Source organism: Rhineura floridana, chromosome 7 (assembly GCF_030035675.1).
Source record: "Rhineura floridana isolate rRhiFlo1 chromosome 7, rRhiFlo1.hap2, whole genome shotgun sequence".
Classification (NCBI taxonomy): domain Eukaryota; kingdom Metazoa; phylum Chordata; class Lepidosauria; order Squamata; family Rhineuridae; genus Rhineura; species Rhineura floridana.
The window spans coordinates 83,603,945-83,627,032 of record NC_084486.1 but is presented as its reverse complement, the minus strand read 5'-3'; the positions used below and the strand labels follow the sequence as shown (position 1 = coordinate 83,627,032).

At 44.3% G+C, this 23,088-nt stretch overlaps 1 protein-coding gene across 1 annotated transcript; it reads left to right on the top strand.

The window, feature by feature from the left end:
- The first annotated feature begins 959 nt into the window (after positions 1-959).
- Positions 960-17,861, top strand: INA (internexin neuronal intermediate filament protein alpha). Its single transcript, XM_061636119.1, has 3 exons — positions 960-1,970; positions 7,907-8,031; positions 17,366-17,861. The coding sequence occupies exons 1-3, from the start codon at positions 960-962 to the stop codon at positions 17,676-17,678; spliced, it is 1,449 nt and encodes a 482-aa protein (XP_061492103.1). The 3' UTR covers positions 17,679-17,861.
- The last annotated feature ends 5,227 nt before the right edge of the window (positions 17,862-23,088 follow it).

Genomic DNA, 23,088 nt, shown 5'->3' with positions numbered 1-23,088 from the left:
AAAAGACACAAACCTCCCGCTCAGAAGGAAACTAGCTTTATGATTATGGGAGAAACAGCACTGTTGGGAAGCTGATTACGGGAGATGGGAAGCTAAAAACTACCCGATTCTGTACGTCGTGACTCTATGCGTAAGAGCCAAAACAACTTGTGCTGCATGTATCCGTCCCCAACCTTCAGCGGCAGTTGGAGCGAAGGACTGACATCAGCACTGCGGCAACATGGACAGCTCCATCCGCATTTCTCCCCGTCATGCTGCCTAGGAAACTCAGTTGGGAATGTGCGTCGCAAGACTAGGACTGGAAAGACGAACCATAAACACTACCAGATGTCTCCAAATCCCTACCCTTTCTCAGACGTGCGCCCTAAGATTTCAGCCAGCAACACCAGCTGGCTGGCGAACACCCCTATAGATATTCTGCTTTCTTCTGTCTTAGCCAGCTGGAGCCCAAAATCCTCACCATAGGTTACCTCCGCTATTCTGCAGAGCGCCATGAGAACACCCCAATCACATAGCATTATTCGTCACACCTCTTTGGGCGTCTATAGTAACAACATCTACACCTAGCTTTTCCCACCCACCCCGAAATATCCCGACCTCTATTACCCTGTACTCATAAGGAGCCTTCCTGTCTCTCACTTGCACCCCATATCCTTCCCTCCTTCCCATTTCTGCATTCTGAAGCTGCAGAGTGGGCTAGTAAAAAAGTTCAACGACATCACTGGTCCTTGCGCCCAATTGGAAGTGCGCGTAAAACTGTCAGAATGCCCCAGCAGCTTCATCTCAAGTCTGTCTCCCAGCGTCCCTCCGCCCATCCCTTTCGTCGCAATCTCCTCCCCCTGACCGCACCCTAAAAGCACAGGACACCCCCCACCGCGCGCCTTTCTGCAGCGCAGCTGGCGATCCGCCTTCCTATATAAAGCTCGGACAGCGGAGGGAGCCTTTCCCAAGCCTCCAGGATGAGTTTCGGTTCGGATTCTCACTATTTGGTCTCTTCCTACAGAAAAATCTTTGGGGATCCGCCCCGCTACTCCTCCCGCCTGGGCAGTTCGACAGCGGGCAGCAGCTACCGCTCCCAGTCAGTGTCCCGCAGCAGCCATGCGGTCTTGTACCGGCTGGCGCAGACGGAGAGCTTGGATCTCAGCCAGGCGGCGGCGCTCAACGATGAATTCCGGCTGACCCGTACGAACGAGAAGGAGCAGCTGCAGGGGCTCAACGACCGCTTCGCCGGGTACATCGAGAAAGTGCGGCAGCTGGAGCAGCACAACCGGCTGCTGGAGGCCGAGCTGGGCGCCCTGCGGCAGCGCCACGCCGAGCCCAACCGCCTGGCCGAGCTGTTCCAGGGCGAGCTCTGCACGCTGCGAGCCCAGCTCGACGAGACTGAGGCCGCCCGGGCGCAGGCGGCACTCGAGAGGGAGCGGCTCGCCGAAGAGGTGCAGCGCTTGAGGGCGCACTGCGAGGAGGAGGCCCGGGTTAGGGCCGAGGCGGAGCAGGCGCTGCGCGTGCAGCAGCGAGAAGTAGATGGCGCCACGTTGGCGCGCATGGCGCTGGAGAAGAAGGTGGAGGCGCTGCTGGAAGAGCTGGCCTTCTTGCGCAAAGTTCACGCCGAAGAGGTGGCCCAGCTGAGCGCCTCCGTACAGGCCACGCCCCTGATGGCTGCCGAGCCAGACGCTACCAAGGCCGACTTGACTGCGGCCCTCAAGGAGCTGCGCGGGCAGTACGAGGCGCTGGCCGCCAAGAACCTGCAGGCTGCCGAGGAGTGGTACCGCGCCAAGTTTGCGAACCTCAGCGAGCAGGCGGCGCGCAGCAACGAGGCCATCCGGGCCAGCCGAGAAGAGATTGGCGAGTACCGTCGCCACCTTCAAGCCCGTACCCTCGAGGTGGAGAGCCTGCGCGGCGCCAATGAGTCCCTGGAGCGGCAGCTGCACGAAATGGAGGAGCGGCATCACGTCGAGGCGCTGGGCCTGCAGGTGAGGGTGGAGGTCTCCTCTCCACGCTGCCGCCTCTTCCTCTTTCTTCCCAGTGTGTTCAAGGGCACCTCGTGCCCAGACTCTGTAGTTATCAGTTGCTCAGTCAGATCATTGGTCCATTTACAGCAGGCTTTTGTCGTGTGGTCTGACGGCTCCTGCTGTTCTGGGTCGTTTGAGAATCCCATTTCCCAGGATCTGTTGGCTGGTGCTGAGGTAGATGGACCGTTAATCTAAGAACTACAGCGTAGATGGCATCCCTTAGGTGTGATAAGAGAGGCTAGGTGTTCTTATTTTTGTGCAAGAGTCTTTTGAAAGCTTCGGTAGTAAGTGAATGCTGCTTTCTCTGGACACCTTGAAAGTTCTTAACAGCTCACCACAAGGCTCCTGACTGTTGTGCCACAGGGCACTTACTTACACACAAAACTCTTTACACTGTGAAGTGGCTGGGTTGTTTTCCTTTTCTATATTTCATGTCAATTTGTGCATTACGGAAACCTTGATTCTGCCCTCCAATCAGTGGCGTCACTAGCGGGAGTGCGGGGGGTGCGGACCTCCGGCACGCACCCTCCCAGGGCATGGATGGGGGTGGTTGTTGCCCGTGCATGCACTCACCACTCGCTCCAGGCTGGTGGTAGAAGGCCCGTCCTGGCTTCACCGCCAGCGAGCGGGCGCCTGCTGTCGGTCTCGCCCGCCTGACTCCGAGGAGGAGTTGGCTGCGCCGACCTGGAGCGCTTCTCGGCTCTTTTGCCGGCCAACGGCGCAGGGCAGGGCAGCTCTGGGTGTTACCCCCCTCAGGGTGTCACCTGGGTGTGGTCCGCACCCTCCGCACCCCGGTTGTGACGTCCCTGCCTCCAACTGATTCTGTGTCTGCCCTTCTTAGTTTGATAGGGATCTTCTGTTCCATCCTCAAGGCAAAGGGAGTGTTAGGGAGTGGCCCAGGGAGCTGACTCCCAGGTCTTTAGTGCCAGGCCCTGGATCTCTTACCCCCTTCTTTCCATATGTATTGCTTTGCTTACAGGGCAGTTGGGCACACAGCAAAGTGCAGTGCTGGTGAGACCCCAGCCATCCACCATCTTAATATGTGTAGAGGCATTTATATGTATAAATTACCACATGCAACACTGTGTCATGGCCCGGAGTGCCGGGCCTAGCAATGGCCCTGCCTTGGAACACCTCAGTGCCTTAACTTAATATATTCTATTAGTCAGAAGTTTAGCATACCCTGATGAAGCCATTCCTGAGCTACTTGGACATCTACCTTGTGCTTCTTCAGCTCAGCCCGATGTGTTTTGTAGGCATGTGCATGGGATACAGTCAAAACTCTTCCACGGGCTATTTGAAATGCACTCACGCTGATAGCAGGAAGGTTTGCATTATTATTATTCATTCATGGTGAATTTGGAAGAAAGGTTCACCTTAATATTTTACAATATTAAGCTCTTAGACTGAAATTATATTAATATCAAATTAATAGCACAACTCCTGCTCCCAGACTTGGAGTCTAATAACAATAAATAGTTCTTGCTATCATAAATTAAAAAATGGGAAGGGAGACAAGAGGAACGGGAACAGGAAAGAGGCATAAATTGAAGGTTCAAGTCACGTTGAGGTTAAATATAAATTTACCATCTATTCAAGTTGTATTTATACGTCAGTGACAAAAATGTTTTGGGAATAACTGTAAATGTGGTCCCAGAAGCAATGTCCAAATGTACATGTAGATTTCTGTTCAGTGGAGATACCAGTGCTGTTACGTGTCTGAAGGCACCGCTGTAATGCTTTTCTTTCTTTCTTTCTTTCTTTCTTTCTTTCTTTCTTTCTTTCTTTCTTTCTCCCCCCTGCCCCATTTTGCTTGGCTCATTTGTGCACTGGTTTCATTTAGAGGCATAAGTGACCTCCACACCTTGATGTTGTGCCTACTTAGGTTGGCGACAATCCCTGGGCTTGAATAGTCAAAAGAGATTGAAAAGCCAAAAGATCTGCCTTGGAACATCTCCTCCCTGCTTCTTACTGTATTGAGAAGAGAAGGCACAGCTTGAACTGCAATTAAAAGAGGGTAGAGGAAACAATGTCCCTGTCCATGGTACTGAATAAGATGTACTGTGCAACCAATCTACCTCTAGCTGAGTCCTTGGGGCCTGTAATAAAATGTGGGGTGGTTCTGGTTAGGATGCCAGCCAGCCATGTCATCTAACAAGATACTCCATTCCATTCTCTCTCCCCCACCCCCAATATTTTCCTTTCCCCTCCTCAACAGTCAGCATTCCCTGGTAATTGAAAATGCTCTGTCATCGTTGGGTTCTTTCGGGGGACTTTTAGGAGCCTCTAGGAATTTTTCCTTGTTAAGTTTTTTGTTTAAGTTTTTTGTGTGTGGATAGTGCTGTTTTGGCTACATTAAGGATACACATATAGAGAACAAGTGTGCTGTTTAGTATGTAGGATTCAATAGACCTTTAATTTAAGCTTTCGACATTCTATCTCACAAACCCTTCTAAAATATAAAATAGTTGAATTACTTTAAAAGATGAACTCTTTGATTATGTCTTATGTAGATGGGTAGTTCCTTGAAAATATATTGTTGCCTATTTTGAAAGTCATACATGCTAGCAGCAAGGGCTGCAGCTTTTGTTTGATTAAAAAAGTGTCCCCAATTATATGGTAGCCTTCTATAATACATGCATACATCATGTAAAATGGGGGAGGTCACCAGAAACACTGTTACATTCACATGCAAATTTAACAAATCAGTTAATTAATAACTTACAACTGGAATGATATATCAACTAAGATTTCTACAATCAAATGACAGCCTTGGTTAGGAAGTGTAAAGCTGTGGGAGGAACATATCCTTGGGCATTATTCTGAATGCAAATTTGTTAGTGGGAATGAAATATGTAACTTCAGCAATACAGAAAAAACAGCCTCTGATTCAGTTGGAGTTAAAGAATCATTGCAAGTACTTATTCTTGATTTTTTTATACATGTGATACAAATCTATGCTTTAGACATAACCCCAGCTTGTCAGAACCTCTTTTCCTCAAGCAGATTCTAAATGTCTGGAGGTCTGCATCTGAATGGCATAACTGTGAGTGAGTCTAATTACATGGGAAAGACCTACATGAGCGACAATCCCCAGCTGCATGGGATCCACTTGCGTACACTGAGCAACGTGGCTGACACTACCTCTTGATTTTTCCCATGTCATCTGGGCCAGTTTAATAGTTTCACTGCTTATGGTTTCTCTAATTCTGTGTTTAGCATCCAAGTCAAGTAACTCCTGACCCCTTCGATGGTGCACTGCTTACATGATATGCTGACAATGCTGTTAGAAGAACTACATGAGCAGCAGTCTTTACATGGACTCTATTCAAAGTGGGAGCAACTGCAAAGGAGGAGCAATGCCTGAAAAGGGAGTCTACAGTGGTGCAGTTCCAAACAGCGTCCTTATGGATAGTCTTAGGGCTTCAGTGAGAGAAGATGCTTTGATCATGGTTTCCTGCTGAATCCACAGCTCTTATAACCAAAGCAAGATGCTAATATGGAGATGGATACCATTGCTTTCTCTAGTAACCCCTGCCATGAGTTTGGACGATTGTGACTCAGATATTATTTTAGACATTTTTATCCAATCAGCCAAGCTCCTAGAGCAGCTATCATTAAACCAATGAAAACAGTAACAATTGACAAAACTGCAAAAGCAGAGCAAATAACCAGTGATTAAAACCACATATAACAATGAACATCTAAAGGTCCTGAGCAGATAAAATTTTCTCCTGGTGCCAAAAAGAGAGCAAACTTGGTGCCAGCTAAACCTCTATGGAAACATATTACAAATTTGGGGCACCGTATATGAAAAGGTACCTATCTCTGATCATCACCCACCTCTCCTCCCAGATGGGGGGGGGGGAGAGCGAGCCAGAGAAAGGTATCTCAGAAAAGATCATAATACTTAAGTAGCTTCATGTGAGAGTGGAGTTGTGTCTGTGTTCTGGTACATTAATACCCCCCTGAGAGAAATTCCATTCAGTTTTCTACACAGGATTTCTTGGTCCTTCCAGCCTAAAAAAGCTGTCGTGCAATTGTATACATGTTTTAATGGCAGATCAGCACCTGCATGTTGTAACACAGATTACTTGTGCAGTATTGCAGATTACATCACAGTTCCATTCTGTTTTTTGCTTAGCCTTCTTGCACGAGCACATGCTCAATTGTTGGATCTGCAAACATACATGCATAGATCATCTTGCAAAGGCTAAAACAAATTTCTTGCTTAGTTATATTGCACATTAAGACTGTCTGTGTATGCCCTAAACCAGTTGTAGCTGTGCATAGGTATGAATGATGTTTCATTAGTTGTTGATGGGATTCTGTATGCCCCTAAGAGTTATGCAGTGCTGAAAGACACCCACAATGAATGCCCATCAGGAAGCACATCTGGCTATTTTTTCTTCTTGCCACCTTGCCACCTAAGCTTGTATAAGTGTTTGTACAACCACCTGCTTATTTTTTACAATGGATAATAACACTGATAACATCTAATTTAAAGAAGAATATTTTTCTGCACCAGAAAAACAACATCATCCACATTGGAAATCAGTCCTGGAATATTAACATACTGTCCCTGTGTTATTTTCAAAGCTTTTGTGTCAATGTTTTGCCTTTGAAAATATACACAATTCTTCAACCTTGAGAACTCTGTCATGTTTTTGGCTTTAAAAGAACTTCCTCATTGTAACAACACTGAGTTTGGGGACAAATGCCATCATGGATATTATGTATGACTATTGCTTGATTAGCAGTCATCTTAACGATTTTGTTAAACTTTGTTCTGATGTAGTGAATCTTGGTCTAGACTCTAGAAGATTTTGGTTTAAATCCTGACTCACCCATGGATTCATTGGTTGTTTTTCATACCCGTTTCCTGTCCTTAATTGGACAAATGACAAGGTATTACTTGAGCTGTTGTTTGGATCAGAGACATAAATCAGTACTCACACACACAGTAAGGTCTATAAAGGGGTAAAGGTTGTAAGTTTATGTATACTTACTTGGGAATATAAACTGAATTTAAGTAGGACTTACTTTTTTGAAGTAATAACCTACAAGCATAGACTTCTTCCTTAAACATGTGTTGATCATAACTAGTGTGTGGATTGCATCCCAAAAGTGCTGTATACTGTATGACAGTGATTCTACAAGCCAATTATTATCTATATCAAAGATTTCCAAACTAGTCCACAGACTACCAGTAGTCCATGAGCTTCGTACAGGTAGTCTGTAGCTTGTCTGTGAATTTGTGATTGAAAAAAGGAAACAGCACATCCATCACAATAAATATTCATATTGGTTTTTAATTGTATTTTCATTGCTGCTTTTATTTTTATATAGTGGAATTCAAATTGTAATACAATAAAATACAATATATAAGAAATAAAAGAAACAGTAAAAATCATATAGCATCTACTTTAGTGGATTACATATGCTACAATAGGCAGAAAAATCATTAAGTGGTCCACAAAGACCCTCAGCAATTTTCAAGTGGTCCATGGGGGAATAAGTTTGAGAGCTACTGATCTATATTAAAAGCCAGTTTTTATCACGGACTAAAAATGCACATAGGTTTCCAAACAACTGATTCATTCAAACTTCTGGAATAATTTGATTCATTTTAGTTTGAATTCATTGCATCTCCATAACTGTAAATAGTCCACTATAAAATACAAGAGATGCATTTGTATCACCACATTTGGTTATTTTTGCACTCAAATTATCTTAATAATTAGAATTTCAATTTGTCTTCTGACTGCTATGTGGGTACTTCAATGAACTAATAAAGCCTTACATTTTATCTTAACTTGCAATTAAAAAGAATGAAAGAAACCTCCCAGCCTTTGGCTTTAAAATGTCATTTTTATCTTCATCTGTCTCAATTACAGGACACTATCAATCAGCTAGAGAATGATTTGAGAGACACAAAGAGCGAAATGGCTCGGCATCTGAGAGAATATCAAGATTTACTCAATGTCAAAATGGCACTGGATATAGAGATAGCAGCATACAGGTAATGGTGACTGTTGGATTCCTGTTGGTTGTGTAAACAGCATGAAATCAAAGTAGATTATGATGAAGCTTGATACTGTCCTGGTGGTTTGGTGGGAGTCTAGTTCCTACATTAGGCAGGCTTGCCATCATTTAGGATTCACAGTCAGGGGGAACAAAGTTTAGTAAGAGTAGTTGTTTTCAATATAAGTTTATGAATGAGATACAGAGATTCTAGTCCATATTGTTGGCCTTTAAAGACTGATAGATTTATTGTGACATAAGCTTCCATGGCTTATTCCAAAGGTGGGGAACCTATGGTTTTCTAGATGTTGCACTGCTAACTCCCATTAGCTCCAGGCACCATGGCCAATGGTCAGGAATAATGGGGGTTGTAGTCCAGCAATATCTGGAGGGCCTTGGGTTCTCCACCTGTGTCTTATGTTATAATAAATTTGCTAGTCTTTTAAGTTGCTACATAGGACAGTACTGTACCCAACTAACTCATTCTGTCAGTGTAAGGATTTCCGCATGCAGAATGGAACTTCTCCTCCTCCTCTCCCTGCAAGTGCCCAACACCCTCCGCAAATCTGTTCTGGAGGATTGGGGAAAAACCTGGAACAGATTTAGGGGGCATGTGGGGAGAGGAAAGGAGGGGAAGTTCACTGTGCAACTAGAAATCCTTGCACTAATGCAACAAATTAGTTGGAGACCATCCTTAGTCTACTGCAGCAAAAAATAATAAACAGCTACTTCTCTGGAAGTGGTGGTTATAAGTAACGGGATTATTTATGCTGTTATTCCTGTTAAAAGCTGCTGTGCCTCCCTATAAGAAAGGAGATAGAATCCCTTAAAGTAGATGAAATTGTACACGTACAGATGTCGCAGCATTTGAGAACTCTCATTTCATCATGCCCTGGCACTTTGTCTTCACCCAACTCCATACCTCAGCTATGTTTTATTCTTTATGATCCCTGCTGGCTAGTGTGTACACCCTGGTTGTTTTACTACCTTCATTGCGTACAAGCCTCCTTGGACCTGATTCTGTAGCCACCTATTATGCCACTGAAGTATATATTTGATATATTGTATCTCCTAAATCTGTAAACAGCTAATCCTGTGTATACTCATTCAGGAAGGATGTTTGCAAGTGATCTAGCTTTTTTCAAATACAACACATAAAGCAGCTCTCATTTTCATCCAGCTTAAGGACATTGAGATGTCAAAATTGGTCTAATTCTGTTGTGAATAGCTGATTCCTGTGTAGTGCAACTTTCCTTACCTGAATGGCCTTGAAATTATCTCAGATATTGATAACCAAAAATGGTGTTTAGATAAAGTCACCTTGACCTTGTGGTTCGTGGGCTAACAGCTAGGTAAATTTGGATAGCTGAGAAATAATGATCAGTTAAATTTTGATTGGGGGCAAACTAATCCAGAAGCTTAGAAGTCTTGGCCTGTAGTGAAAGCAGGGAGTTCCACTCCTCCTACTTTTACTGTCCCAGGAATCAATCCCCAGCCTTGGGCAATTGATCCTAGCAACCTGGTCTGCTAGGGCTGTGTAGGCTTACACCAACCCTGCACAGTAGTACTGCCACCACCCTTCTATTGGTTAACTACTCTGGGGTGAAGGGACCCCCAGAGCCCACTGAACACCTAAACCTCTCAGGACCAGAGGCTTGATACCCTCCTGGCCCCTTCAGAGGTCTTAAGTGAAAACGTTCCTCTAGTACACGGTAGTTTGGTCAAGCAGCCAGGACTGAACTTAGTAACTGAACCCCTTCTCTGGAATAAACACACGTGGCTTTAAAATAAGTAAAGTTTATTAAAAGAAAGAAAATAAGAAAAGGGATAAAGGGTACAAAAGATAAAAAGGTACATACAAATAGTTTGGAGCAGCAAACCAAATCCTAAAACCAACACCCAAAAGGGGCAAGGTATATAACAAACAGGATATAAAGGTTCTTGGCACAAAATGAAAATAATAAAGCTAACTGCCTCAGTTGTACTTACAAAGCCTCAGCTCTTTCTCAGTAGTTAGCGTCCTTCCCCTCAGAGACGGCCAGTCAGGAAGTATAATGGAGCCACCGCAGAGCATCACCATAAGCAAGGTGGTGCCCACAAGTGGAACACAGCCCAGAGACCGAGGCCTTCTCTTATGGAGAAAATCCCTGCCTCAGCCGGAGATAATCAACTAATTAGTGGTTTCATCACAGGAATGATGAAATGATGTTCCCACAGTACCAGGCCCCGTTCCTCCTGGTTTCCCATAACAAGCCATAGGAGTTTTTACGGCCTTGACGGAACCAGGCCCCTCTTGCTGATAAAGAGGTGCCAAATTGCTGTCAGCTGATACAGCTGGGCTGTAAAAATCACCGGGTCACCGGGATGGAAAAATATCAAAAGATTTAACTATCTATGACCAGGGACCCAGGAAAATAATTAAGGGGATCAAACTGGCATGACACGCCCCTTTTCGAGGAAGATGACATCAAAGGTTGAACACCTTTGATATCATCGCTCTAGAAGACATCAAAGAAAAAGAATTGTCACAATAAAAATACAAAACTGAATTATACACTTATTAAAAAAATTTCAGGCATAACATAGCAAGATCAGTTACAAATCACAGGATCAGCATCAGTCATCTAAATGATACATACGAGATAGAGCATCTGCGGCCTTATTATTCTTCCCAGCCACATAATTTATGGTGTAATCAAAATCTTGTAATAACAGAGCCCACCTCAATAGTTTTTGGTTTGAATTCTTCATTCTGGACAACCAGCGCAGGGGAGAGTGATCCGTTTGCAAATGGAAGTGACGTCCCCAAAGATATGGCCTTAATTTCTCCAGGGCCCAAACTATAGCAAGACACTCCTTCTCAATGGTCGCTAGATGGCGCTCTCGCTCTATTAGCTTTTTACTCAGATAGGCTACAGGGTGGAGTTCTCCATCCGTATCCTTCTGCAAAAGTACAGCACCCAGACCAAAATTACTAGCATCAGTCTGTACCACAAAGGGTTCAGCAAAATCTGGGGCTTTTAAAACAGGGTAATTTATTAATGCAGCCTTTAAAGCCTCAAAGGCCTGTTGGCAATCCGACGACCACACCACCCGTGCTGGTTTGCATTTCTTACATTAATTAGTCAAAGGAGTGGCAAGACTACTGAAGTGGGGAGTGAAACGCCGATAGTAACCAGCAAGCCCCAAGAATGACTGAACTTGTTTCTTGGTTTGAGGTATTGGCCAATTAGAGATTGCTTCAATTTTGGCATCCAAAGGTTTCAAACAGCCACTACCCACCCTATGGCCTAAATAGGAAACCTCTCCCAACCCAAATTGGCACTTCTGGGCTTTAATGGTAAGTCCTGCATCCTGCAGCCTTTGAAATACAGTTCTTAAATGTTTCACATGGGATTCCCAGTCCCCACTATACACCGCGATATCATCAAGATAGGCGCAGGCATAATCTCCTAAACCATTCAGGACAGAATTTATTAATCTCATGAACGTACTAGGAGCATTCCTAAGCCCAAAACTCATCATTTTTAAATTGATACAAGCCCATATGGGTAACAAAGGCAGATTTCAAGACAGCATCTTCATCTAGGGGTACTTGCCAGTAACCCTTAGTTAGGTCCAAGGTGGTGATGAACTTAGCAGCCCCCAACCTTTCAATCAGATGGTCCATCCTGGGTAAGGGGTATGGATCCACTTGGGTGATTGAATTTAATTTCCTGTAATCCACACAAAAACGAATTTCATTAACATCCTTCTTGGCTACCAGCACAATAGGGGAAGACCAGGGGCTAACAGAAGGTTCAATAACCCCTAAGTCTAACATGGCCTGTATTTCTTTTTCCACCACTTTAGCATGTGGTCCAGTTACTCTATAAGGGGAGGACTGCATTGGTGGATGATCACCTGTCAAAATAGAATGTTTTACCAAATGTGTTTTTCCTGGCTTACTAGAAAACAAGGATTGAAAGTCTACCAAAACTTGGCGTAGTTGTGAACATTGTTCATATTCCAAGTTATCAGGCAAAAAAGCCTCATCAATACCCCCTTCTTGTTGACTTTCTGCCACTAGGTCCACAAACCCTTCTTCCTGCTCTTTCGCCCTAGTGCAGGCCAAAACCAGCTTTGCCCTAGACCAAAATTGCTTAAGGGTATTAATATGGTAAACCCTTGGTTTCTTTTTTGAATCAGGATAGGCCAATAAGTAATTGGTATCACTCAGTTGTGCCTTAACCAGCATAGGCCCAGTCCAGGCTACTGACAATTTAGATCCTGATTGTGGTTTTAACACCAGTACCTCAGAGCCAACTGCAAAATGACGTGCCTTAGTATGAGAATCATAATAAGCCTTTTGCTGTTGCTGGGCTTCTGCTAAATTCTCATGGGCAGTCTCCAATGCATTCTTTAGGGTCTCACGCAAGTTTTGCAAATACGTGGTTACTGGTACAGAAGAAACTTCCATCTTTCCTTCCCAATCTGCCTTTAACAAAGACAGGGGACCTGCAATATCCCTGCCAAATACCAACTGATTTGGAGAAGATTTTAAACTGGCCTGGGGAGTATCTCTATAGGCAAACATAAGAAACGGCAATGCCACATCCCAGTTACCTGAATGTTTTACAGCATGTGCCCTTAGCATTCTTCCCAGAGTCAGGTTCAGACGTTCACAAAGTCCATTGGATTCATGCTGTCCAGGCACAGACGTCACATGTTCTATCCCAGCAATCTCCCATAACTTTTTAGTGAGTTTAGCTACAAAACCTGGGCCTTGATCTGATAAAATAACTTTTGGGCATCCCCACCGAGAAAAAATCTCTAATAGAGCCTTTGAAATAGCCGTGGCAGTAATGCTGCTTAGAGCTACTGCTTCAGCAAATCGTGTTGCATAATCTATATAAGTCAAAATAAATTTCTTCCCACTAGGCGTCACATTCAGTGGACCAAGAATATCCACTGCGACCCGGGCAAATGGTTCTGCTATGATCTCAGAAACTTGCATAGGCATTTTAGGGTGATCCCTAGCATGTCCTACTAACTGACAGGTTAAACAGCTTTTACAAAAATCCTGCACCCCTTTTGCAATCTGGGGCCAATAAAAGCAACGAGTTACTCGTGCTAAAGTTCTTTTTATTCCCAAATGGCCTCCACTAATAGCATCATGAGCCAATTGCAACACTTCCAGCCTATGCGCTGATGGAACTACCAGTTGTTTAACAGGTTTCCAATCCACAGATGCACCCTGCGGCACATGCTCTCTGTATAACAACCCATTTTTCCAATAGAATCTTACGGTCACAGATTTAGACAATTTCAAGGGAGCATTGTCTGCAGCTTCCCTACATTTTTGCAAACTTTCATCTTGTAGGAGAGCTTCCCTAAACGCCTTAGAACGAACAGAATTTAATTTCAACTCTTCCTCAGGAGATTCAACATCAGCCCTATTCCCAGCTCCGTTTGGCAGCGGCTTGTTTAAATCATCAACTTCTCGTGTCACAGCACCATCTAGTGGCAAAATTTCAATAGCAGGTTCCTGCTCTAATTTCTTAACTGCACTTCTAGTTAAAACATTTACATTCACGTCTCCAGCCTTCTGATTATGTAAATAATGTGCATAGGCAATATCATTCCCCAACAGGAAATCAAAAAACTGGTCAGAGTAATCATGAATTAATACTCTATGTTTTCCCGACCAGTTTTTATATGAAATCCAGACATCAGCCACATCACAAAGTTTATTAGACATCCCATAAACATGTACTGACGCTTTAATCCCTGGTAAAATTAATTCAGGCGGAATTAAATGGCGAGATAAACTCGATGCCTCACTGCCCGAATCGCGAAAGGCCGCTAACTTAACATAATTCACAAAAATAGTCTCTTTAAACATTTTGTTGGACCAAGCAATCTGGCCAGGCAAACAGGAATAATTAACGTTGTCTGTAGGGAGTCGTTCCTTCTCTCCCTTCCCGCTTTGGAGTAGTTCCTGGGTTGGCTTTTTCTTTCCACCCCCCTTCTTTTCTCCCGGTTGAATAACACTCACCGCAGGAGTCTGTTTACTTCCTCTCCTTTGAGTGATGGGACTATTCTCAGTACTAGGAGCCGAAAACTCCCAGTCCTGGTCGGAATTAGAATCAGAAGACGACCAACGGGAAATTTCTGGAGATGACTGCCCTCCTGGTTCTTCATAATCACGGGCTCTCTGTACTACAGCTACTTTAGTCCCTTTGCTGACGCTCACATTCTGCTTTTTAATCAGTTGGGAACACTGGTCCTTTCTGTGCCCCGGTTGTTTACATAGAAAGCATAAATTCTCCAAAACTGCTTTACTCGGTTGGTAAACTGACGGACGCACGGGAACAGCAGCAGGAACAGAGCTCTCCCCTCTGTCCTCCGGCTTAGCTACAGATGGCCACGTTTTTTTCTTCCACTCACTTCCTCCGCCCGCTGGTTGATTTCCTTTGTAATTGCCCGGTTTTTTAACATATGCCTTAGGCAATTCCTCTTTGTCCTGAAAGGAATCTAGTTCATCAGCATAATGACCTGCTTCTTGCAAGCTTTTTGGCTTTTTGCCTCGCACCGCCGCGGCAAGCTCTTTTGGCAGCATTTTGTAAAATTTCTCCAGAGTATACACAGTCCTTAACTGCTCAAAAGTATTAGCTTTTGCAGCTGCAATCCACAAGTCCATAGCTTGAGCAGTACGAGCGCTTAATGCTGAAAACGTCTCTTTTGATTTTTTTGTCAAAGTCTCAAACTTTTGGTAACATGCCCTGGTGGATAGCGCAAACTGGGCTGTTGCCAATTTTACAAAGTTTTCATAATCATCAGCTAGCTCTCTCGGGAGTTTACACATTAGACTTCTTAACTCTCCCTTTCCTTGAGTGCGTAGAATTTTCATCCAGTATTTTTTATCTAAAGACTGGTCCACACACGCTTGCTCAAAGATTAAAAAAAACTCGGAGATATCCTCTCCCGCTTGATAAAACGGAAAATCTGCTGGATCTGCTCCTCCCAAACACACTCTGCCAGACCTCAGTCCTTGGCTTGGTGGGGCAAAAGCTTGTTGTTGTTGTACAAGGGTAGTCATAAGAGCCATCTGTTTCGAGAAGAAGTTGTGCATTTCTGCCCACATATCCATGGGTGGCACACCCCCACTCTGGCTAACTTGACTATCCATACTCCGTCGACCCCGTACCGGCGACGGTGCTCGTTCTCCCTCCGGAGTAAAGCTTTGGACTGGCAGCCCCTCTGCGCTGCCTCCTGCTGCTTCAAAATTGCCTTGAGGTAACATCTCTGTTTGTTCCTCATCACTACTCTCAGTAGAAACCTGATCTAATGCCTTCTTTTGTTTAGATCTTGTATCCATCCTGACTTTCCAAAACAACAAACCTTTGTGCCAGAACCTTTAATAATTGTAATTTATCCAATTGTACCTTTTCCACAACTATGTTTAACCAGAGATAGGTTCAGTCTTTTTTCGATCCCAAACGCTGCCAACATGTAGTGAAAGCAGGGAGTTCCACTCCTCCTACTTTTACTGTCCCAGGAATCAATCCCCAGCCTTGGGCAATTGATCCTAGCAACCTGGTCTGCTAGGGCTGTGTAGGCTTACACCAACCCTGCACGGTAGTACTGCCACCACCCTTCTATTGGTTAACTACTCTGGGGTGAAGGGACCCCCAGAGCCCACTGAACACCTAAACCTCTCAGGACCAGAGGCTTGATACCCTCCTGGCCCCTTCAGAGGTCTTAAGTGAAAACGTTCCTCTAGTACACGGTAGTTTGGTCAAGCAGCCAGGACTGAACTTAGTAACTGAACCCCTTCTCTGGAATAAACACATGTGGCTTTAAAATAAGTAAAGTTTATTAAAAGAAAGAAAATAAGAAAAGGGATAAAGGGTACAAAAGATAAAAAGGTACATACAAATAGTTTGGAGCAGCAAACCAAATCCTAAAACCAACACCCAAAAGGGGCAAGGTATATAACAAACAGGATATAAAGGTTCTTGGCACAAAATGAAAATAATAAAGCTAACTGCCTCAGTTGTACTTACAAAGCCTCAGCTCTTTCTCAGTAGTTAGCGTCCTTCCCCTCAGAGACGGCCAGTCAGGAAGTATAATGGAGCCACCGCAGAGCATCACCATAAGCAAGGTGGTGCCCACAAGTGGAACACAGCCCAGAGACCGAGGCCTTCTCTTATGGAGAAAATCCCTGCCTCAGCCAGAGACAATCAACTAATTAGTGGTTTCATCACAGGAATGATGAAATGATATTCCCACAGTACCAGGCCCCGTTCCTCCTGGTTTCCCATAACAAGCCATAGGAGTTTTTACGGCCTTGACGGAACCAGGCCCCTCTTGCTGATAAAGAGGTGCCAAATTGCTGTCAGCTGATACAGCTGGGCTGTAAAAATCACCGGGTCACCGGGATGGAAAAATATCAAAAGATTTAACTATCTATGACCAGGGACCCAGGAAAATAATTAAGGGGATCAAACTGGCATGACATGGCCCATAGGGAAGAATATTTTTAAGCATGATTCCCTCCACTGAATTTGCTTTTTACAAGTAGGTATGTCCATCAGTGGTGTCTCTGAGACATCTTTTTTCCAACCCCAGTCAGATGGCATATGAAGTGGTGATTATCCATTGTCTTTCATTCACTTCTAGCCTCTGGCAATGATGTTTTAGGAGTGACCAACCTTTTCATGGCCTAAGGGCCACATATGAAGGGTCAGCCTTCAGGGGGTTGCATGCCAACCGTGAGCATGGCCAGAGTAAAAGTGGGTGCGTCAAAGATGGAGTGGCCACCCACACTCACTAATTTTCACACTCCTCTCTCTCTCTTTCTCCCCCCCCCCCATGCATGCAGACAGGTTGCTTTGCTTTGCTCAGCAGGTCAATCTGACAAGCTTGCAGAGGGAGTTATCTGCATTACCATTATGTTGGGGTGGAGAAGGGGCGGGATATAAATCTGGGAGAAAGGGCAGGATATACATCTAATAAATAAATAAGAAAAGGTTGAAACTTCTGCCCCCCATGTGACAATGGGGATTGATATCACCCCCTACTCATCAGATTGGTCTGATAGGTGACCTGGGAGGGGGGGAGTCTGCATACAGTCCGGTTTAACCTTGGGGATCAATATAAAACATTCTGTCAATATTGTTATATTCCTGGGGGTCTTGGGATCCATGGAAAATTGCATGGGGGGCTGAATACAGGCCACAAGTTAGCCCACCTTTCTTTTTGCCTCCTTTTAATCAACGTAGTGACTAGAAATTGATGGTCCCACATTGATTTGGCATAGGAATAATCTCTTTTTCTCGTATTTACAGGAAGCTGCTGGAGGGTGAGGAGACACGTTTTAGCACTTCAAGCATCAGCATCTCATCAGTGAACCCCCCTTCCAATCCAATTTACTCCTTCCAGCCCAGACTTTTCAGTTCCTCTGTAGCCAGCAGCTCCAAAATATCTTCCTCTCTCTCTTTTAAGAAAGAGGAGAAAGAAGAGGCTAAATTGGCCTCAAAAATCTCCTCAAGCCAAGTAGGGGAAGCCTTTGCTGAAATGATTGAGGAGACCATAACATCCACTAAGAAAACTGAACAAACAAATCTGGAAGAAGGGAGCACAGCAAACCCCCAAATGTAACCCTTTTCTTTAAGTACAATTAGCTTTTAAAGCGAGGGGAGGGATATAGCTTGAACCTTTAAATTGCCTATACCTGAATTAAGGTGCTTACCACGTCATGTACACATAACATTCTAATGTTACATATCGCTAGGCTAGTTCAATGGGAGCACCACATCCAACGTCACTAGGAGGAAGGAAAGAAAGGAAGGGTCTCAAAGCTTGATTTTGGGGGTGAGGAACTCTGTAGGAAAACTAGTTGGTTAACTGCACAGTTATATGATTGCCATATCTCACAATTGCTAAGTTAAGCAAAGAGGGAAGTTTCAAAAGTGCAGCTAGGAGCAAAAGTTAAAACCTACACATTACGGTTAATGACTCAGGGCTCCTTCATATTTCTGAATTGATCCCTGAACCTGCTGTCCAGTGTCAATTGAAAGTAAACAGTGCTTCATGAGTAAGATAGACAATATCCAGCAATTGCACCTCATCAGTGAAGTGCAGGTTAATCTTCATTACCTGCCTCTTGAATCAAGTAATTAGATGATATATTTATTTATTTATTTATTTATTAAATTTATATACCGCCCGACTAGCAATAGCTCTCTGGGCGGTGAACATAAAACAGCATAAAAATACAATAAATAACAAAACAATACTAAAATACAAGCAACAATCCAACACAATAAACATTTTTAAAATTAAATCAGTGTAACTTAAAATGCTTCAGAGAATAGGAAGGTTTTGACCTGGCGCCGGAAGGAGAGCAGAGTCGGCGCCAGGCGTACTTCCTCAGGGAGACTGTTCCATAGTTCGGGGGCCACCACTGAGAAGGCCCTAGATCTTGTCATCACCCTCCGGGCCTCCCTGTGAGTTGGAACCTGGAGGAGGGCCTTCGTAGCAGAACGTAGTGCACGGGCCGGTTCATATCGGAAGAGGCGTTCCGCAAGGTATCGTGGTCCCGCACCGTATAAGGCTTTATAGGTTAATACCAACACTTTGAATCTAGCCCGGAAACATATTGGCAACCAGTGCAAGCTGGCCAGAACAGGTGTTATATGCTCGGACCGCTTGGTCCTTGTCAGCAATCTGGCCGCCGCATTTTGCACTAGTTGTAGCTTCCGAACTGTCTTCAAAGGTAGCCCTACGTAAAGCGCATTACAGTAATCCAAACGTGAGGTTACCAGAGCATGTACCACTGATGTAAGGTCCTCTTTACTCAAATAGGGACGTAGCTGGGCTACCAACCGAAGTTGGTAAAACGCATTCCTAACCACCGAGGCTACTTGAGCCTCAAGTGAGAGGGAAGAGTCTAAAAAGACTCCCAGACTACGAACCCGGTCCTTTAGGGGGAGTGTAACCCCATCCAGGACAGGGTATATATCCACCATCCGATCAGAGAACCCGTCCACCAACAGCATCTCAGTCTTGTCTGGATTGAGCTTCAGTTTGTTAACTCTCATCCAGTCCATTGTCGAGGCCAGGCAACGGTTCAGCAAATCGACAGCCTCACCTGAAGAAGATGAAAAGGAGAAGTAGAGCTGCATGTCATCAGCATACTGATGACAACGCACTCCAAAACTCCTGATGACCTCTCCCAACGGCTTCATGTAGATATTAAAAAGCAGGGGGGACAAAACTGACCCCTGCGGGACCCCATATTGGAGAGCCCGCGGTGTCGAGCAATGTTCCCCAAGCACTACCTTCTGGAGACGACCCGCCAAGTAGGAGCGGAACCACTGCCAAGCAGTACCTCCAACTCCCAACTCCGCGAGCCTCTCCAGAAGGATACCATGGTCGATGGTATCAAAAGCCGCTGAGAGATCAAGGAGAATCAACAGAGTTACACTCCCTCTGTCTTTTTCCCGACATAGGTCATCGTACAGGGCGACCAAGGCTGTCTCAGTGCCAAAACCGGGCCTAAAACCCGATTGAAATGGATCTAGATAATCAGTTTCATCCAATAGCGCCTGGAGCTGGCCAGCAACCACCCGTTCCAAGACCTTGCCCAGGAATGGAACATTCGCCACTGGCCTGTAGCTGTTAAAATTGTCTGGGTCCAAGGAAGGCTTTTTCAGGAGTGGTCTCACCACTGCCTCTTTCAGACAGCCCGGGACCACTCCCTCTCGTAAAGAGGCATTTATCACTTCCTTGGTCCAGCTACCTGTTCCATTCCTACTAGTTTTTATCAGCCAGGAGGGGCAAGGATCCAGTACCGAAGTGGTTGCACGTACCTGTCCAAGCACCTTGTCCACGTCCTCGAGTTGAACCAACTGAAGCTCATCCAACAAAACAGGACAAGACTGTGCTCCGGACATCTCACTAGGATCTACTGCTATAACTTGAGAGTCTAGGTCCTGGCGGATACATGAGATCTTATTCTGGAAGTGATCGGCAAACTGATTACAGCGGGCCTCCGATGATTCCACCGTGTCCGGAGGGTTTGAATGGAGAAGCCCCCGGACAACTCGAAAGAGCTCCGCTGGGCGGCAAAGAGATGATTTAATAGTGGCAGCAAAATGATGTTTTTTAGCTGCCTTCACTGCTCCTACATAGAGCTTAGTCGAAGCACTAACCAGCGCATAATTGTATCCGTCAGGAGTTCGTCTCCATTTCCGCTCAAGCCTCCTCCTATCTTGCTTCATCGCTCTCAGCTCCGGAGTATACCATGGAGCTGTATGAGCTCTACACAGGAGAGGGCGTGCAGGAGCGATCGTGTTTACAGCCCGGGTCATCTCCGTATTCCACAGAGCGACCAGGGCTTCAGCAGGAGCGCCAGTCCTATCAGCCGGAAAATCCCCCAGAGCCCTTTGAAAACCTTCAGGATCCATTAGTCTCCGGGGGCGGACCATTTTAATAAGTCCCCCACCCTTGCAGAGGGAAGAGGTTACTGAAAGTCTAAACTTCAGCAAGCAGTGGTCTGTCCATGACAAAGGGAGTGTTGTAAAACTCCCCACATCCAGATCACTTTCCCCATGCTCAGTAGCAAAAACACCTCCCCGACCCTCAGATCTACCATGATGCTGAACCAAGTACCCCGGTGGGCAGAGCTGAGAGAGACCAACTCCTCCCTGCTCACCCACCCAGGTCTCGGTTATACATGCCAGATCGGCTGCCTCATCCACAATCAAATCGTGGACGAGGGAGGTTTTATTATATACCGATCTGGCATTTAATAACAGCAACTGGAGATCTGAGAGTTGGCTGATAGGACTACCAACGACCTTGCGGGTGTGGGAAGGACCGGAACAAGGCACAGCCACAACATGTCTGGACCGCGTTCCCCTTACCTGGCACGTCCTTATCACAGCGCCATACCTTCCTTTGCCCGTCACTACGGCAATTGGGGCCCCCTCAAGTCTCCCCGCCTGATGGATAAAACTCTCTCCGAAGCACATAATACAACTAAAATATACAACAATTAAACGTATAAAAACAGCTATATATACAGCCATATATACAGCATATAAACATACACACTCACTCAGACATACATTCATATAATCAGGCACCCATTCATCTCAAATTGCATCAACACACCAACAAAAAAGTAAAAAAAAAAAAATAAATAAAAAAAATAAAAAAATAAAATAATAATAATAATAATATTCCAGTTCCAGAAGTAGAAAAGAGGTGGGGTTGGGGGGAGCATTTTGTCTGCCTTGCTGTTTGATTGGTGTACGCTAGAAAGAAGCACAATGAATTCAGGAATACTAGATGGAAGCTACTGACTCTTATAAGGTGCAAGCTTGTTTAGGAACATGAATACTGTTCCACACAATAAGTAAGTATGGATAAGCTTTCCATACCAGTGCACAATGAAGTTTTGTGTTCTATGATTATCACATTGTGAAGAAGCACTTAAATGCATCTTTCTTATCTTGGGGTTACTCACAAGTTAAGCCTGATATATTCTTCCCTTTTATACAAAATCCACATGTTCAAATAATTACAAGTCTTAGGACCCTGGTTTTCTATTAGCAGCATGGTCAGCCAATTCTGTGATTGCATTGTGAGCCACTGTTCTGTCCATTTCACTTTGTGCCATATTAGTAAATTAAAAATAAAAATGTAAATGTACTGCCTTCAAGTCGATTCTGACTTATGGCAACCCTATGAATAGGATTTTCTTGAGGCTGAGAGACACCCTGGTCTCCCAGGTCGTAGTCCATCACCTTAACCACTATATTACACTGGCTCTAAAGTAGTTAAAAGTAGCGATTGCTTAAAATCAATAGTGCCAGCCATTGAAGAATAATTAAAGAAAACACATGTGCTATGTCTAGTTTCTAGATTTTAGCTTTAGCCTTGTATCAAATTAAGGCTAAAAGGAGAAAAGATCCATTCTGTTGAGTTGCCTAGAGCACAAAGTCCTAATGTTGTTTCAAAAGTTGAGATATCTGCTGTTTTCTGTTGCCACAATCTACAGCTTAGAACCATAGGTATCCTAGTTTTGATTCACCATTGGAAAAGGAGTGTGGATTTATGCCAGCTGCTTGTTTCTCTATTATGGAAAGCAATAGGGTTTCTATGTGCTGTATTATACAAAGTTTGTTAATAACATACTGTTAGGGTATTTTTTCTTAGTGTATTTTCTTAAATGTATTCACTGCCACATTGTAACTGTAGTGGCTCTTCTCTCTGATAGACTTAGTAGACCATATTTCTTAGCCCTGCCAGTCAGACTGAAAATTCTGTGGCTGTACACATACATAGAATCTCTTGTGCTTGGTAAATAACAACTGGTGCTGTAGACTGATTAATGGACTTCTTACCTTTTCAACATGCGGGCAAACTGAACTTGCATTTTTGCAGCAAATGACACCAAAAAGTGTAGTCACAGGGAGGAAAGATGCACACCTACTGCTTCCTTAAAAAAGATGTTCTGATAAGAATCTCATCTTCCATCTGGATCTGTTAAACTTCAGTCTACCATTTGAGTATGTGCCAAGTTTTATATAGAATTTATTAGTGTGGATTTTCTTTTAATGTCTTAAAATTGGCAGCAGAATTTGCTTTCTGCAGAAGCTGAAGACTGTATGAAATGTGATGTGTTTGCATTAATGCATCCTGCCACATGGTTAAATAACACAAAGCCATTGTGTCCTATCAGTCTCCTTGAACTAAGAGAAACTGTTTTGCTCACATTCCTCCTCTTCTGTAAGGCACAAATAAATAAAATGATATGTCTTTAGGCAGCCTATTTGTCCTTTGTGATATTTTGACTTTAAATATAGTCTCTTTCCAAATCAGTTATATTAAGAGAACTCAAGTAGCTAGATTTTATATGTGTATAGTGTCTGGAGATTATAATAGACCGAGCAGCAAAGGATTAAAACTCCAAAAGGGCAAGGTGCAAGATGTCAAGAATCCTACATTAGAATCCTTCTGTGCAGTGTTCATAATGAATGGTGCCCTAGGAAAATAGGTA